General features: G+C 39.3%; 1 protein-coding gene across 1 annotated transcript in view; it reads left to right on the top strand.

The window, feature by feature from the left end:
- Positions 1 to 16,619, top strand: part of LOC146453643 (intermembrane lipid transfer protein VPS13C-like) — a 100,500-nt gene extending 83,881 nt beyond the window's left edge. Inside the window, exons 96-115 of the mRNA XM_085096421.1 lie at positions 81 to 215; positions 1,053 to 1,134; positions 2,211 to 2,280; positions 3,050 to 3,152; positions 4,283 to 4,348; positions 4,595 to 4,651; positions 5,328 to 5,461; positions 6,800 to 6,881; positions 7,012 to 7,125; positions 7,496 to 7,571; positions 8,104 to 8,189; positions 8,478 to 8,555; positions 8,628 to 8,673; positions 9,274 to 9,397; positions 10,070 to 10,139; positions 10,531 to 10,581; positions 11,785 to 11,870; positions 12,821 to 12,953; positions 14,139 to 14,210; positions 15,157 to 16,619. Of these exons, the coding sequence (XP_084952547.1) occupies positions 81 to 215; positions 1,053 to 1,134; positions 2,211 to 2,280; positions 3,050 to 3,152; positions 4,283 to 4,348; positions 4,595 to 4,651; positions 5,328 to 5,461; positions 6,800 to 6,881; positions 7,012 to 7,125; positions 7,496 to 7,571; positions 8,104 to 8,189; positions 8,478 to 8,555; positions 8,628 to 8,673; positions 9,274 to 9,397; positions 10,070 to 10,139; positions 10,531 to 10,581; positions 11,785 to 11,870; positions 12,821 to 12,953; positions 14,139 to 14,210; positions 15,157 to 15,201 (1,710 nt within the window). The 3' untranslated portion in view covers positions 15,202 to 16,619. The remainder of the gene's footprint in view (positions 1 to 80; positions 216 to 1,052; positions 1,135 to 2,210; positions 2,281 to 3,049; positions 3,153 to 4,282; positions 4,349 to 4,594; positions 4,652 to 5,327; positions 5,462 to 6,799; positions 6,882 to 7,011; positions 7,126 to 7,495; positions 7,572 to 8,103; positions 8,190 to 8,477; positions 8,556 to 8,627; positions 8,674 to 9,273; positions 9,398 to 10,069; positions 10,140 to 10,530; positions 10,582 to 11,784; positions 11,871 to 12,820; positions 12,954 to 14,138; positions 14,211 to 15,156) is intronic.
- The last annotated feature ends 269 nt before the right edge of the window (positions 16,620 to 16,888 follow it).

Raw genomic sequence — 16,888 nt, 5'->3', positions numbered from 1 at the left:
CTAAGTTATTTTTGGCCAAATAACTAGGCTAAGGAGCTGGGAACAATCTGCTCACCCTTGACGTTTCCAATCTTTTTAAGGTTGACTTTAGCTCTATGACAATGACACGTCCTCACAGAGGTGCCATTCGCCGACTGTTTGAACCTGCAGTTTGGTTTAACTACGCACGCTCAGACCACTATCACAGTTTACACTGCAAAATGCACAGAATTCAGGTATGGTAGACGCCCCCTAGTATTTTCAAATTTAACATAAGCCTGTTTACGTGTTACAGATGGTTTTTATTCAATTTTTTGAAAGCTGTGATACTCTGTCTTAAAGGTGAAGTATCACGAGAGTTCGGTTTCATATCTAAACTTCAAATCGTTTTCTTATCAACAGAAGCCTAAAAGTAATGCTCAAATGTGTTGTAGGTTGTCACCCAGTGTACTGAGAGTATTGATGAGTGCCTCTGGCCACAGATGGACTGGGTTAGACTAACCGCAATTTGGAGGCTAACTGTTTTCAAGTTTTCGCATTTTTGTTTCCAAAATGCACTAGAGGAGGTCACGAGTTGTTCCTTTCAAGAATTCAGTTGATTTCTTTTTGTTGATGTTCTAGTATAAGAATTATTTTGTAAAAAAAGTGAAGGTGTTGTTGCACCATTTTCATCAGAAAAGGTCAAAATCCCAGTGATACTTCCCCTGACATGAGCAATGAGGACCATTTTATAACAGTGTGGAAGAATCTGTTTATGTGAAAATTATGACTAAAAGGAGTACATTACCCAGCCCAAGCTGATGCTTTTGACCGTTCCTGGTCGGCGAACTTATCCTACTCTCCTGACATTCAAATCCTAGCAGTATGCGGGATGTTTGTTTGTCCCATGAACCTAGTTTAATGGCCTTAGCTCCCACGAGTCTCCTGTAGCTCAGTGGTAGAACATCCGAACTAGTATCGGAAGGTCTTAGGTTCGACTCCCGACAAGAGCACTCGGATTTCCTTTTTCCAAGTTTGCCTGTGTCACTTTGAATAATATATCATTCTTACGCTGTTGTTGTTGTTTTCCTCAGATTGATAATCAGCAGATTGGTACGGTGTTTCCTGTAGTTCTTTATCCATCTCCCCTCCCTCCGGTTGTCTTTCGAAAGACAGGTATGTTATTGGCAAGGAGAAGGATTTCAATCCGCGACCTCCAAATCCGAATCTGTTTTCTCGAATTTCTAGTGTCTATTCCTATAAAACGCGCTCCTCTACCTCTGATCATTTTTATACTAAGGAATCTCGCATTAATGCCACACGAAATGCATTCTCGCGTGTTGGGGTCAAGATTTGGAACGGGATGCCTGCAACTCTAAAAAAAAGTACAAAAAAATCTTGTGAAGAATCCCTAAAAGGAAAGTTATTTGATTCACTTGAAACTGTAGACTCCTATATTGGACCAATTGAAAAACTAAAGCTGATTATCCATGATATTCTCTTTGCCAGTATAATCTGATGCTCCTTTTCCCTTTTCATCTCTTTTCTATTGTAATATTAATGATAATAAAAAATTACATATAATTTACTTTAATTTTGATGTATAGCCTTATCTAAATCTGTTAAGTTAAGTTAAAGTTAAGTTTTCCGTTTACTAGCATGTTTGTAATTTTCTGTTTGTAATAATTATTAACTCACACAGCCCGCCTCGATTAGCTCTGCTATATGCGGGCTGTGTGTATTCCTGTAAAAGATATGAATATTTAATAAAGTTGTTTAATAAGTTGTTGTATGTTGCCCTGGTGGCATGTATTTGCACACGACTGACTTGGTCTTCTGTTTCCAATTAGTTAAAATAAGATAAAGAAATCACTTTATTTAAGTGTCGATGTATTTAGCGCAGAGCACTAATTGGGAACAGTCAATCAATCGATCAACTTCATTTAACGAGGTTGACACCTAACAGTCTGTTACGACTAACAAACCTGTGGCCGTCAGATTCCAGGTCAAATTGGAATTTGGAAATGTTGGTTTTTGAGGAGAGGCGAAAACCCGGAGAAAGACCTCTCGGAGCAAGGACGAGAACCAACACCAAACTCAACCCACGTATGACGCCGAGTCCGGGAATCGAACCCAGGGCACATTGGTCAATGGTGGGAGGCGAGTGCTCTCGCCACTGCCCCAACCTGGTCCATTTTGTATTGCGAACAGCTTCTCGTCGCGTATAATTAATAATTCATTTGTACTTTCAGGGTTCAAGCCTTTCATTGAGGTGTCAGTTATTTATCACCAAGTGCCCAAGGAAGGCATGTATCACATCAAGTGAGTACAAAATTTCATGTTTAGAATTACTGCAACGTAGCCGTTTGGTTTTGTTTTTGGAGGTCGCGGATTGAAATCCTTCTCCTTGCCAATAACAGGGTTGCCATGATAAGGGAAAAGTCAAGAAAAAACTGATGTGCTTCTTTTTTTCAAAGTCAGGTAAAAGTCCGGGCATTTTTCATCAAATCAGGGAAATTCTAAATTATACCTTCAACGTCAGTGAAAAGTTGGGGAATTTTATTTTTCTAGCCACAAAGTTTGCAAAAGAGTTTCCTTGTTTGAAAAGGTAATGTCGTTTCAAAAATATTTATGATGGAATTGATTTTTGCAGTTTCATCGCCAACTTTTTTTCCAAAGTATTTGTCTTGGCTAGTCTGTCTGCTGAGTGAAAAGTCGGCAAAAGGCGGGAACTTTCAGTTCTTAACCTGAATGGCAACCCTATTTTCGGTAAACTAACTTAAGGTTTCTCACAGGTAACTAAATTTCTCACACAGCCCACCAAACAGTGCAGCTAACGAACTAGTCGGTCTCCTACTTGGTTTTGGAATGTAAGTGTTTTTTGAGATGTTACATTGGTCGTTTCCAAATTTTGGGTCGGTCGGTCGGTCGAGGTAAAACTAGTCTATGCCGTAACTATCATAATCTGGAAATGAGCTTTGGTATCAAACCTAAGGTGAATTACAAAACCTGGTGTCTTTTAAATTAGTCATATTTAAAAAAAAAAAAAAAATTAATTGTTGCGCATCCTCATTTTTTTTCCTCCGTATAGGTACGCCAAAGCTTTAGTTCAGGAGATGAATGTTAAAGTTGACAAAGGATTTTTAATTGCCATGGCTGGGCTTTTCAGGCAACAAAACGAACTTCTGGAGGAGGTATTGTGTCGTTCTTCCTTTTATTTGACCTTCAAGAAGATTGTGTTGTACAGGAACCAGGGACACCGAACGGTTTATTTCGGTGGATATCTGTTCGGATGGCCTTAATCACTCAGAAATTCGGATTTAGTTAGTGTAAAGAAAAGTTGCATTTCTCTTTGGTAAAATGTCAATTCAAAATTTCCTACCAGTGGAAGGCGAATTCCTTTACTGGACAAATACACTTTCCATTTGAAAGGGAATGAATTGTTTAACGTTGTATTAGCATTGTGTTTTAAACTGTCTCAGGAAGGTTTTTTTTTCAGGATTTTGAATGTAATCACTAAGGGTTAGACGCATGGCATTTGCGTTTTACAAGCGTTTATATCGACCTTTGTAATGACACAATCTGTTTTCACTCTTGTATAACGATATCTAAGAGTAAAAACGGCGGAAGTAAAACCCCTTTGAATCACCTTGAATCAACTCAAAAAGGACAGAAGATAAAAAAAAAAAAAGACACATTCATAATTTTGCTTTCAAATGGGAAACGTTTTTCTCGCATACAAAACGTTATAATTACACTATTTACGCAACGGTTACCGTGACGCTGAAATTACCGTGATTGTACAGTGCTCGAGCTCTTTGGCCAGCGGTTAGTGGACAGGAGAGACTCTGGGGAACTCGAATTTATTACCGCAGGATTTCTGCGGTAAAACAATGCAAACCGTTACGAAGCAGCCAAGCAAAAAATTTAAACAAAATTCCAGTTCCCCAGAGTCTCTGCTGGCGACCAACCGCTAGCCAAAGAGCCTGAGGACTCTGGGAACGAGATTGAAGGTCAACATACACGCTTGGGCTACCTGTGGTACAATGCGTGCAATCCTGGAGGCGACCTGCACCGTTTGCAAATCTTGCATGGTTGGTCGAGAGGACAAAAGAACAAACAACAGAACAATGCTCCTAACCCTAAAAAACAATGCAGCTGCAGGTTATCAGGGTCCAGTGAAAATAGAGCTTTTGAAGGGTGCAGGTCTACTGCAATCCCGCCAGCATTGTAGTCTATAACAGATCCTTTGTTGCTCTTTGGCTTTCTTTGGAATAAAAATGGTGTGAATTTATTGACGAATTTTCTTTGGCTGCCACGTTAGGAAAGCTACTTTGAGGAAGACCTGAAAAGAGTCGCCGTACCACTGAGGGAAACAGAGGCTGTTAAGGTATGTCTGGTCTAGAAGCATGACCAGGACGGTCACAGTTGTAGTTGAGGATGACTGTGCGGATGACCATGTGTTCAAGTCATGCCAATAGGCTTCCTAAGAAAGTCTGTCAGCAACGCTTTCGTTTATTTGCATGCCTAGCAATAAAAAATGCAAAGAACTTAACCTGTGGTTAAATATAACACGAGCTGAAGATTGTCCCTTGAAGAAACGTGCCTTACTTGATTTTTTTTTTTTTCATTGCAGGCTGCTTTGGAGACGCAAAAAGTTTTCCTGGAATTCTTTCATTTGTCCCCACTCAAGGTGTGATTCTTTTTCTTTTAGCCTCGATGAAATCAGCGATAAAACATTTTTATCTAAAGGCTCGTTTAAACGGTTTCAACATTCGATTCAACATCCGTTCAACACAGTTGTTGAACCAAATGTCGGGGGTTTTTGAACGGGTCGTTCAACATTGTTGAAAGGGTAAACGTATGTTGAAAGCTTGTTGAAAGTGTGTTGAATCAAATTTAAATTGGTTTAAACTCTCATTCAACATCGATTCAACATTTTCTTTGTTCTTGTAAATGTCGAATGGCGTTAAAACCGTTTGAACACTCCGTTCATCCAACATTTGCCCAACATCCGTTCAACTTTTGTTGAACGAATGTTGGGCGAATGTTGAAACCGTTTAAACGAGCCTTAACTGGTATCCAGCGTGTTGCAAAATTAAAAAAAATAGACCATTTCCGATATATTAAAATTCTAGCTTGGCTCTTTATTCCCCCAAGCCTCGTGGCCAATTTCGAATTTCAATTTATCGGAAATAGTCTATTAGCTTTGTTATTGCCCAATGTGCCGCAAGAACACTATGAGGATGTGTGTGGTCTTGTTTGCCCGTTGTTAGTTCTCTTGTTGTTCCTGCTGGTGTCACAGTCATACATGTACTTTTAGGGGAGTAATACATTGGTGGACGTACTAACTTTAACGTGTTCTCTAGATTAATCTGAGCTTTTCGCTGGCATCCTCGTTCGACGAAGAAGATGAAGAACAAGCTTTTGCTCAGGATCTTTGGGACTTCTTCATTGATTCTATTGGAGCGACCCTTACTGACATCAATGATGCGGAACTAAGGTAAGAGTTACCACAACACTCGTAGTTTACTTTTCAACGTGAACTTAATGTTACGTTGCGATGGTGCATTAATAACCTAACTTTGCTATGGAGACATATTTTGCTGGTGAGAATTAAATAAACCTTTATAAGGAATATGATAGTGTAAAATTTCTATGAGGATGTTTTTTGCGAAGTTGTTAATATTCGATTTATTGATATTAATTAACTCCAATAGACTATTTTCATGATGGCATTATTTGATTACAACTAGCTATCAGAATTCATTTCGTTTTTCTTTTCAAATTCAAATTTTGTAATCCCAGCAAAGAACAAGAACAATACACACTGTAGCTCTAATTAGCATGAGAAAACAACAAAAAAAGAAGGATTCTGGTAGTTGCAGTTAAATGACGCCATAGTGAAAACGTCCTCCTTTTCGGAAAGATTCCAGAGAAATCTTCAAGATTCCATTCAAATGCCGGACATTACAGAGAGGAATTCTAATGTTCATTTCATTCTCGGAAATACTGGTCATGCGTGGCATAGTCTGACTGTAATAAAATATCTACTCCTTTTTATTTTATTCCTATTATTACAATTTGCGCTACAATGTATTCGACACTTTACTAAAGTTTCTCACTTTACCACTAAGATTTGTTTTTTTATGCATTACGACATGCTGTGTGCTGTCATAGTGTAAACTGAACTATGGGGACTCATCGTATATGTTCATGTTCGCGTTCGCGTTTGTGTTCGTGCTCGTGTTCGTGTTCGTTTTTGTGTTCGCGTTCGCGTTTGTGTTCGTGCTCATGTTCGTGTTCGTGTTCGTGTTCGCGTTCGCGTTTGTGTTCGTGCTCATGCTCGTGTTCGTGTTCGTGTTCGTGTCGGTGTTTGCCTTCGTGGGTTCGTGCTTGTGCTCGTGTTCATTTTCGTGTTCTTGTCGTTGTTCGCGTTCGTGTTTGGGTCCGTGCTTGTGTTCGTGTTCATGTTTATGTTCGTGTTCGCGTTCGTGTTTGGGTTCGTGCTTTTGCTCGTGTTTATGTTCGAGTGCTTGTTCGTGTTCGCGTTCGTGTTTGGGTTCGTGCTTATGCTCGTGTTTATGTTCTTGTGCTTGTTCGTGTTCATGTTCGTGTTCGCGTTCGTGTTTGGGTTCCTGCTTGTGCTCGTGTTCATGTTCGTGTTCGTGTTTATGCTCTTGCTCACGTTCATGTTCATGTTCATATCTATCTACTACGAAGTACTTTTTAATGACAGGGGTTTTTCAACTTACAGGTGGTGTTAGTGGTGTCAGGTGGTGTTATGTTATACTTGTAGATGCTTCACTTTCTTTCTTTGTGACCTTTTCTTTTGTTGCAGACTTGCTTACTTTCAACGGGTCAGTGCATTTCTGACGCAAGAGAATCTCGTTGCTCAGATTAGGCGACATTACACCATGCAGGTAATGAAATCAGTTCTGACAAATAGTTCATCGTTTTTCTTTTTCACTGTTCTTGTAACGTCTCTGCACAAGTTCGGTTTTGTTGCTGATGTTGCCGTTGAGAGTCATACGGGTTGAACATTTTCCACAGGCTGTTCGCCAAGTCTATGTCCTCGTTTTGGGTCTTGACGTGCTTGGAAACCCATACGCACTGATTCATGGGATTGGTGAAGGATTTAAGGACTTCTTCTACGAACCTTATCAGGTGAGGTTTCTGCTTTCACCATATGACCCTCGTTTAATAGGAAACTGTATCCGTGTGGGTCGATTGCAAAGATTGTATTCCTATTAGTAATGTGTTGTACTTTAGAGGGGGAACTGCAATAACGATGATGTTTGTCTAATGAAGCGTCAGGTCTGTAACTTTTGAGTGTTTTTCACTTAAGCCTCTTTATTGGACATAGTTCTTATATTAAGGGAAAAATTAAAAGACACTGCTTAGCTATGCCGCGTTAAAATCCAAGGAAAACTATGAACTTCCGTCGGCGTTTTGGGGAGAGAAACAGATGTGTGCGCATTTACGTACAATCTGTCCTAACAAAATGGGGTGTCATTAATATTCATTTTTCTTTCAGGGTATCATCGCTGGGCCTGGGGAGTTTGCTGAAGGAGTTGCCCGAGGTGTGAAGAGCTTGCTGGGTCACGTGATAGGTAATTCACAGATCTCTTTTGCGGATTTTACGGTGCACTTAAAGGGGAAGTATCATAGGGTTTTTGATATCTTTTGTTAAAAATGATGAGATAAGACCTTCAATCAGCTGTCAAATAATTCTAGAATGACGAGGGGAAAGAAATCAACTCAATCCTTGAAAGGAACAACTGGTGATCTGTTCTAGCGCATTTTGGAAACAAAACAAAACTTGTAACATTTTTCAAGTTTCAATCCATACCGACCTACTCTGTCTCTGACCAGAGGTACTAAGCGACAGTTTTATTGCACTGGGATGGTAATTTATAACAAACTTGACAATTATTTTGTTGTTTCTGCTGACAGACAAACATTTTTGGGTTTTGAAATGACGGCAAATTTGCGTGAAACTTCCCCTTTAAACAATGTTTATTCAGCAGTTTTCGGCACTGTTGTTCTCAAACATTTTTGTTCCACATTCCTTCCTGTTTGGGTTTTTTTTTATAGATTTCATGTGATTGGTCATCTTAACATTTAGTATTTATTTGTTCCTAGGCGGTACCGCGGGGGCGTTCTCTAGGATCACTGGGTCCTTGGGACAGGCAGTAGCAACACTCACCTTCGACTCAAATTTTCAGATGGTAAGTACAGTCAACTCCCGATAACTCGAACCTTCAAGGGAAATTGAAAAAGGTTCGAGTTATCGGGAGTTCGAGTTATCGAGGGTAAAATTATATATAAAATGACCTGAAAGGAAAAGAAAATTGGTTCGAGTTAGCGGGAGGTTCGAGTTAGCGAGGGTTCGAGTTATCGGGAGTCGACTGTAACTTCGTCAACTCTGACACTGAATTGTTACCAACGGAATAAAATCCACTAGTGACTTGACCTTGTCCGTACAGGGGACTTAAGGTATGTTTTTCTTTCTTCAGCGAAGGCGTTTGCGCATGCACAAAGAACCTCATGGAATCGGTCGAGGATTGATTATGGGAGGAGAGAGTCTGCTAATGGTGAGTTTAAACATTTGCTTTGTTTTTGGTGTTAAAGAAATGGGTTTACTTGACTTAACTTTCCTTTTTCAGGGTCTTTTCTTTGGCGTGTCCGGAGTAGTGGTCAAACCTGTTGAAGGTAAGCAACATGTGGGTGAAGAAATCCATTCCTTCCTCCCACTTCTTCCTGCGTCATATGTCATCCTCAAATCGCCTGGGCCGAGGGCACAGGTACGTCATCGGTGAAGGTCCATTTTTGAAGACCTGCCACTATGGGCAATTTGGGTCCTGAATAAAAGTTATTGAGAAAAATAGATTTAGCTATGCTCACTCTCACACTCACTTATGTTCTGTCGTGGATGAACCACATAGCTTCTCCACAAAGCCTCGACCATTCCTGTCCCTCTTCAGCTGCCCTCACTTCTTCATCGAAAGAGACCTGTAATCCATGAGATAAGTGGCAAACGTTTCACAACCTAACAGTATTTAACTAAACTCAGCATTTAAAATAGGTATTTTCGTTGCTTTCGTTAGAATACTAATACTGGCTCGACCAAACACACCCAATGTGTCGCCCAAGTGTACCAAAATTCCATGATTGGGCATAAACATTACTGGTTATTTAGAGTTGGAGAAAGGCGGACTAACCCATTCAACGGTTGAGTAATTTAAGGAATGCTTTCTCATAAACTCGTGGAAGATTCCATTTTTTGTTTGTTTGTTTGTTTTTTGTGATAAGGTGCTCGCTCTGAAGGTGTTGAAGGGTTCTTCAAGGGAATTGGTAAAGGTCTGCTTGGACTGCTTACTCATCCAGCCGGAGGCGTTATTGACATGGTCAGTTTTACCCTTGATGGCGTGAGAAGGTGAGAAGTATTTTGGAAATTTGTAATGCAAACTGCCTTTATCATGAATGTCTGAATATTAAATGTGTAGGTGCTAATAGGTTAATAATAATAATAATAACAAAATAAATGGAAATTTCAGTGGCGTCCACAGAGTGGCTCTTTGATCCTCTGTTCCAGGTCGAATTGGAATTTGGCAATGTTGGTTTTTGTGCAGCCTACGCGTTGCCATTAGGCTAGTTTTTGTGGAGGGAGGAAAACTGAACGGGAGTACCTGGAGAAAAACCTTCGGAGCAGGGACAACAACGAACAACAAACTCAAACCACATATGGCATTTATAAACACCGGGAATCGAACACGGGCCACATTGGTGGGGGCGAGTGCTCTCACCACTCCACCATCCTTGCTCCCCCTTCCCGTTAAAACGTTCGGCTGTTCAGTAGTAGCATTTCTGGGACATCCAAAGCATTCAAACTCTACACACAAATACCCCTAACTGAAACCTAGCTAGAAATCCAAACTTGGCAGGAGGCAGACAAGTTAACAATATTTCCAGCATGCCTGGAAAGGGGGCCTATCTCGGCACTATCGTAAAACCATTGCCACTATCGTTTAGAACCATATTCGTCCATAGTAGTGAAATGAAGACCTCTTGTGTATCTATTGATTAGATTGCTCACGGCTTTTTGCAGGTCAGCGGAACTCAACGGTGAGGACATAGCACATCGCATGAGACTTCCACGCTTTACAGCTCCTAACATGGTAAACGCAAATAGCTAGATGTTTCTATTTGAAGAGTTTATTTTACCGATAGTCGTTCAAATGTTTCGTTTTCCCTTGTAAGGAATCTTGGGTGCCGTTTTCTTGAACACTTTGAAAAGAATCCATAGAGCTTTACCACGGTAATTTGAAATTTCGATTTAGGCCAGAAAACGAAAAACCGTTGACACTGCTGAAAAGAGCACCTTAAAATTAGTAAAAAAAAAAGCCAAGTTAAAAAAAGCAAATTTTTAAAATAGCGAAGATATAGTTTCGTAAGTCTGAAAATTTATAGACGTTCGTATGGAAACGAGCAAGCGGGCCTGCATCTAAATTTTAAATTACCGAGATTAGAAGAACTGATACAGTCTTTGTATCCCTTCTTTTTTAAAAGCCTCTCAAGCCATTTTCAGAACACGATGCTGAGGGAAATTGTATCTTAAAGGTGAGATATTGATTCACTGTGTGCTTATTGTATATACATGTATTATTTTAATAAATAAAATAATCGTTTGTCTCACGATGTAGTCACTTATGATGTAGATGGAATAGAAATTCTGGATGCCTGGATATAAACGATAAACAAGCACAGCAGGAAATCGGAGCATCTGCGGACCACTGAGGAGACCGTTTCTTCCAGAAGCAGCGAGGATCGAAATCCGCCAATCAAAGCCGAACTTCGTGATGGAAATACTAAACTACAATCTGCACCTTAAATGGCTACATCGTGAGACAAACGATTAGTTTACTTATCATTGTATTCTACCACCGTGACCAATGATCTCCTTTCACGGTATAATATTTTGTTTACTTCCTAATAGCGAGCGCCAAGGTTACTCTCTAATTGAGTAATATTGGAGGCAAATGATCGGTCAGACAATGAACTTTTTAATGTATGTTAAAGTGCTAAGTGAACCCTTGAATATTCCTACTGAGCGTTTTAAATAGGGATTATTAACCGAAATGGGGGACCGCACGAGGCAATGATAAAAAACTCTGGCCTCGGGATTAATTGAACTCGCAACTTCCGGACTTGATCGTCCGTCCCTCTACCGACCGAGCCACGAGGCCAGACGGGAGCAAGTCGTGGACGATAATGATGGCAATTGCGGCAATGTGAATGTGAAGGGTACAAATAAATGTTGTGCCGCTGGCACTAACGACACAAATAATGATCAGATAATTAATTCTAAGTAGGTTGTAAATTAGGCGCATTCCTTGTAAATCCCGGAAAATCAATGGAGACAGTAGACGGTGAATAATCATTAGGGGGATCTCCATCTTGCTTCTATTAGTTGTTAGGTCCAAGACTTGCAGCAAGTACGTCCAAATACAGGTTTTTAGTGATCATTCATTAATCAGTCGGTATGATTTTGAGCTATGCATGACGTTAGGGAGATATTGTTGTTGCTGTTGTTGTTGTTGTTTCATTGAGTATAATGTAACTGTATATATTTTTTATGGATTTGCTTGTATCAGTAGGTTGTATTCAGTTAGATTTTTCTATATTGTAAATATTTCAATTTTTTTTGTCACTAATTACAAAAACTGGTAACGTAGCAGTGTTGGGCACGTAAATAAAGGTTTTGCTGCCTTACTATTTCATTGGCGCACCGTCACATCAAATGGTACATGTTTACTTCGTCAGAGTTTGGATCAATATGATGATGTTTACGTGGACCACGTGACTGTCACTTGTGAAGAGTCCAGCTTTGTTATCCTCCTTACTGACAGGTAAATTGCTGTGAGTTCAACGCTTCGTTTACTTCATGTTGCCCTTTGAAAAGTGATTGAACATCTCGATCAGAAAAAAAATTAAGAAATAGCTTAATAGGCCATTTTCGAGTTGCTTTGAACCTCATTATGAAAGCGAGGCTTCGTGCGTAGTTTTTGTTATGAGAATTAGTTTTCATTCATATGCAAATAAACTAATTTTCACGTGAAAAACTTTGCACTTAGCCTTGCTGTCGTAATAAGGTTTAAAGCAACTTGAGCGAAGGGCGACCTGCACCGTTTACAACGTCTTACATGGTTGGTCGAGAGGACAAAAAACGAACAACAGAACAGTGTTCCCTGCTCTAAAAAGCAATGCAGCTGCAAGTTGTAAGGGTCCAGTGAAAATACAGCTTTTGAAAAGTGCAGGTCTACTGACTCGGATATGACTTCTTATCATGTCGTCCTAAGAAGGTTCTCAGAGATAATGACACAACACCACCAGAAAATGGCCAATTTTAAATCCCAGTTAGCTGTTTATATGTGTAGCCCTGGATTTGAACACGGGGCTTCTCTGAAGAAGAGAGGGACTTGAACTCGGACCTTTGAATTACAAATCTAGCACCTTGACCACTTGGTCACGCCACCTCGCGATTAAGTAAATATTAACACAAATTGTGAAACTGACCGCGTATTACTTCTCACCTAAATATTGAATGACGTCCTCAGTCGGTTGCTGTCATAAAAAGAACACTCTGATATAATTGCTACCCATCCGTTTTCACAGTCTATTTTTTCGGCTCTTTTAAATGCTAAAAAGTTTTAAAATTTCTGTACTCATTCGCATATTACGGGGGTGAAAAGGCACACCTTTTGGGCGGAGTTCCCCCTCCCTTCCCCCTCCCCCCTCCCCCTTTATAGAGTACCTCACCTAGGGCTTCTCACGTGTGGTAATGATGTAATTTTTGCAGGAGGATATTAAACCTGTACCAAAGTAAATTCTGGCACGGCTGGAAGGTCAGATGGAGTTGTTTGTACGAAGACATTGCTGGATTTCCCTGTATAACGGCAAATGCACTTGTCATCAAACAAGAATCCGATAAGGTAAATAACTATTGACATTGACTTCCGTGATTGCTTGTACGATTATTACAGTGTAACTGCTCGAAGGCTTACTGCTTTGGACTGGTTTTCGATTATTTTCGAAAATAATGCACGTGTTCGCTTCGTTTTTGCTTGAAGGTTTTAAAAAAGAGATTGACAAAGAAGAAAAGAAGGAACGAAGGGAGGGAGGAGAGGGAAGGGAATGAAAGGAAGAAAAGGAAAAGAACAAACTCGCGCCATTTTCTAATCCAGCCAAACTAAAACTCAACTTAATTTACACTTTAAAAGATACTATCTGCCGATAGCACGATCTCGGCGGGTAGATTTATTGAGTGATTATTTTGGTTTTGTTGGCCTTGTTTCCACCAGCCATCAATGGTTTAAACTCAAAAATCAGATGAGCAAAGCCATTATATTAGACTAAAAAATAGGCTAACTTCTTTCAAACAAAAGAACAGAGTGGAAGCTGAGTAGCATTGTTTCCCCGGCTCAGCTTTCCTGGCCTTTTTTACAGCCAATTGTTTTTGGTCTGTCTATTTATCCGGACTGTTCATACGTGTTGGGCCAGTGATACGAATCATGAACTTTGTTTGCTCACGCATGCGGACGAACCATACTTAAGGACGGTGCCTACTAATAACGAAGTATTTTTGTGCGGTTTATGACTATGCGGGAAAAGCAGATCTTAGGAAGGCCTATTGGAATCCAAAAAGAAAATTGGGGGTAGCCACGCATTTTTCAGAGATAATTGAGCTATAATATCTCTAAAAATCGCCAAAATATGAAGCAATGTATGGGATTTTTTCCTAAATTGAAGCTTAATTATCTCTGAAAAATGCATGGTTACCCCCAATTTTCTTTTGAGATACCAAAAGCGTTTGCTAAGTTCTGCTTTCTCCGCATAGTTTTAAACCGCGCAAAAATATTCCTGTATATGCAGGCACCACCCATAGGAAACCCGAGTATTTCGAGATGCGCAGAACGTATGCGCAGTAACAATAGTAGGCACCGTCCTTAAATTCAATTTCGTTGCTACTCCTGGTCGAGAATCATGACTGCGAGGACGGGAATCATGATTCTCTTGATGAACACTTAGTACTCTCACAGCAAATGCTGAGGGAAAAAATATTCTTTAAATAAGTAAAATCCAGATCTAACATCGACTGTAACGTTGACATTTTCCAGGATAAGGGATCCACCATAGATCTTGCAGCTCCTATGTATGAGATTGTCTCCAGTGACAAGTCAGAACTTGAGGTTGGTAAAAAGTAATCTGAGTTGTATTATTTTTCCGGTTTCCGTGGCAACCAGCGATAAGCAGGCAAGGATTACAACTCAGAGTCCCTTTCAACTTTTTATCAAATGGAACTTCTATTCTTATAAGACATCTTGAAAAACGGTATATTTTCTGCTTTGTTTGTTTTGGTCTGTGTGTGTGTGTGTTTGGTGCCGTTTTCTTGTTCAAGTAACATCAATTCGTAAATGATTATTTCAAATATAGCGTTGTGTTTTGGTTTAATTCTGCGGTTTGTATTGTTAAGCCCGTTCCGGACGCTGCTCCACTCATGTGCCAAGCCTAATTTTTTTAGTTCGACTCAAGAGTGACTTGGGAGCGACAAGTGACTCAGACGGCGTACTTTCTACCGCACCTAATTCGCCAAACGTGCAGAAAAGAAATAAACAATTTTCTCTGAGTCGCAAGAACAAGAATTCTGTACAAAGATGTGGCTTAGCTGGTGTAGTTATTTATCGCCAAATGGCAATACCGTGAGAAAAGATAAACTTAATCGGTGATTTTGCATAACTTTTTCCAGAAATTATAGCTTTAAATTCAAGATCTCTGATGACGATGAAAAGAGCATGTAAAGCAGATTTTTGTGAAAACAATTCCCTCTAAATGATATACAAAACTTAGCAAATTGAAAGCCAAAGGAAGAGATTACCGAGGATCAAGCGATAGTCACCTTTGGCCTTATTTCACGCTTAAACCTTATGCGCGACTCTTCATACTATGAGGCTTTCAGCCAATCACAAGCGCCGCAAAACAATCATTAATTTAATTTAAGTTCGGCACACAAGAGTAGCGGCGTCTGGACCAGCTGCCTCTGCACCTTAATTCGCAAAATGCGTCAGTGCCTGTCGAACCTAACGATGTTTGCCTCACCAAACTTGCCGTAATCGAGATTTTTCTAATTTTTTGCAGATTCTGAAGTCGAAGATTGATAACTCTATTCGTCACTACAGCTGAAGACGAGAATGAAAAGAATGCTCTTATACTGAATGTAGTAGCTTTCCGGCGAATCGGATTGATTTCTAAATCACATTGAATTTGAAGAGTTCGGTCCATGGGCCTGTTTCTCAAAACTCTCGAAATTTTTTCTGTCCCTAGAAGTGTTTTTCAAATCCCCTTTCTTTGTAATTTTTTTCAACGTTTTAGCTTTCAAAAATTATTAAAACTCGAAATTCTGGCAATGGGCATTGTACCCGTAAAGTAATTATTCGAGACCGAAATGCTTTCGGAACTTTTGAGAAACGCTCGCGAGGCCTTTTTTCAGAACTTAGGAAACACGTATCAAATTGTGAAAAAGACGCTGCAGTGAAATTGCTCAAATTATTGACATTTCCTTAAAAAGTCGCGTCGGCTTGCTCAGAGATTTAAATAGTTAGGTTGTGTTTTTAAAATTCTAGAGATTTTTTTATATTAATATATTTCAGGCTTTCAAACAGTGTGCAGGCGGCTGTGGAATTATAGACTTTAGGAATATGAATTCTAGTTCAGTCGTAAAAGGCATTTCATTGTTTTCCATCAATGAGAATTTATGGCAACCTTCGAGCGACTTTAGATAGTGCTTGGTAAGTTGTTTAAGATCTTGGGTGATTGAAAAAAATTCATCGAAATTGACCGCCGTGTAGTTGCAATTTAAACACAGCATTATTATTTTACTGAGGTTTATTTTCAAAATGATGTACTATTGTTAACAATCTTAACATGTCTAACGTGCTGTTGATACTATAGGCTTTTGCACATTATGCTTCTGATTTCCCACTAAAATGCTCCAACTTAATGCTCTATTTTTCCACTCGGTTTACCTTAAAAAGTAATTAAAGGGGCACTGTCACGGTGATTTTGCTATATTTTCGTCAAAATGGCTCAAATATATGATAAAGAACCTTTTTCCTAACATGATATTGCTGTTAGAGCACTGGGAAGGAAATATCAAGGGATCAATCCAGGGAAGAACGAACTATAAGCAGTTTTTGACGACTTCTCTACAATACACGGGAGCAACCTGAAAAAAATTGGCCAACTTTTTCAAGTTGCAATCCATTTCCATCCTAGCCATCCCCAGCAAAAGATAATTAATACTAGTTTCTGTGCATTATTAGGGTTATTGTTAACAAAACTAAACCATTATTTTGACGATTCCATCTATTCAAATATTTTGTTTGGCTTTTCAAAGAAACACAAAAAAATCGGTGACACTGCCCCTTTAAAATGCTCGGACAATGAGTCATTATACACTTGCTTATTATTTGATTAATTAATTAATAAAACAGAGTGCAAACTGGATTCTACAACAATGATAATTCTATTATTCATCTTGCTTTTAAGGCTTGATGCTTTAGGTAAGTAGCTCACTGTACTTGATAAAGTTGTTTATCGAGTTTCAGTTGTCATTTTTTCTTTCTTTCTTTCTTTTTTTTTAATTTTCTCTCAAAAACTATTTTTTTGGAAAAATGCCACTACAGTGCTCGAATAATGCTTAATGTTTTTGCCTCACCAAAATGCTCAGCATTCAAACAAGTTTTAAATGGTATTTCGGTTATTCTCATAGCATATTTAACAATTATTCCACGAGCATATCCAAAAAAAAAAAAACGTTCAAGAAATTTTGCTAGACCTTGGTGATTTTCGCTTTGCAAGAACAACCAGA

This window comes from Pavona decussata, unplaced genomic scaffold (genome assembly GCF_977016875.1).
Source record: "Pavona decussata unplaced genomic scaffold, jaPavDecu1.1 SCAFFOLD_327, whole genome shotgun sequence".
NCBI classification, from domain to species: domain Eukaryota; kingdom Metazoa; phylum Cnidaria; class Anthozoa; order Scleractinia; family Agariciidae; genus Pavona; species Pavona decussata.
This window is presented reverse-complemented; position numbering and strand designations above follow the sequence as displayed.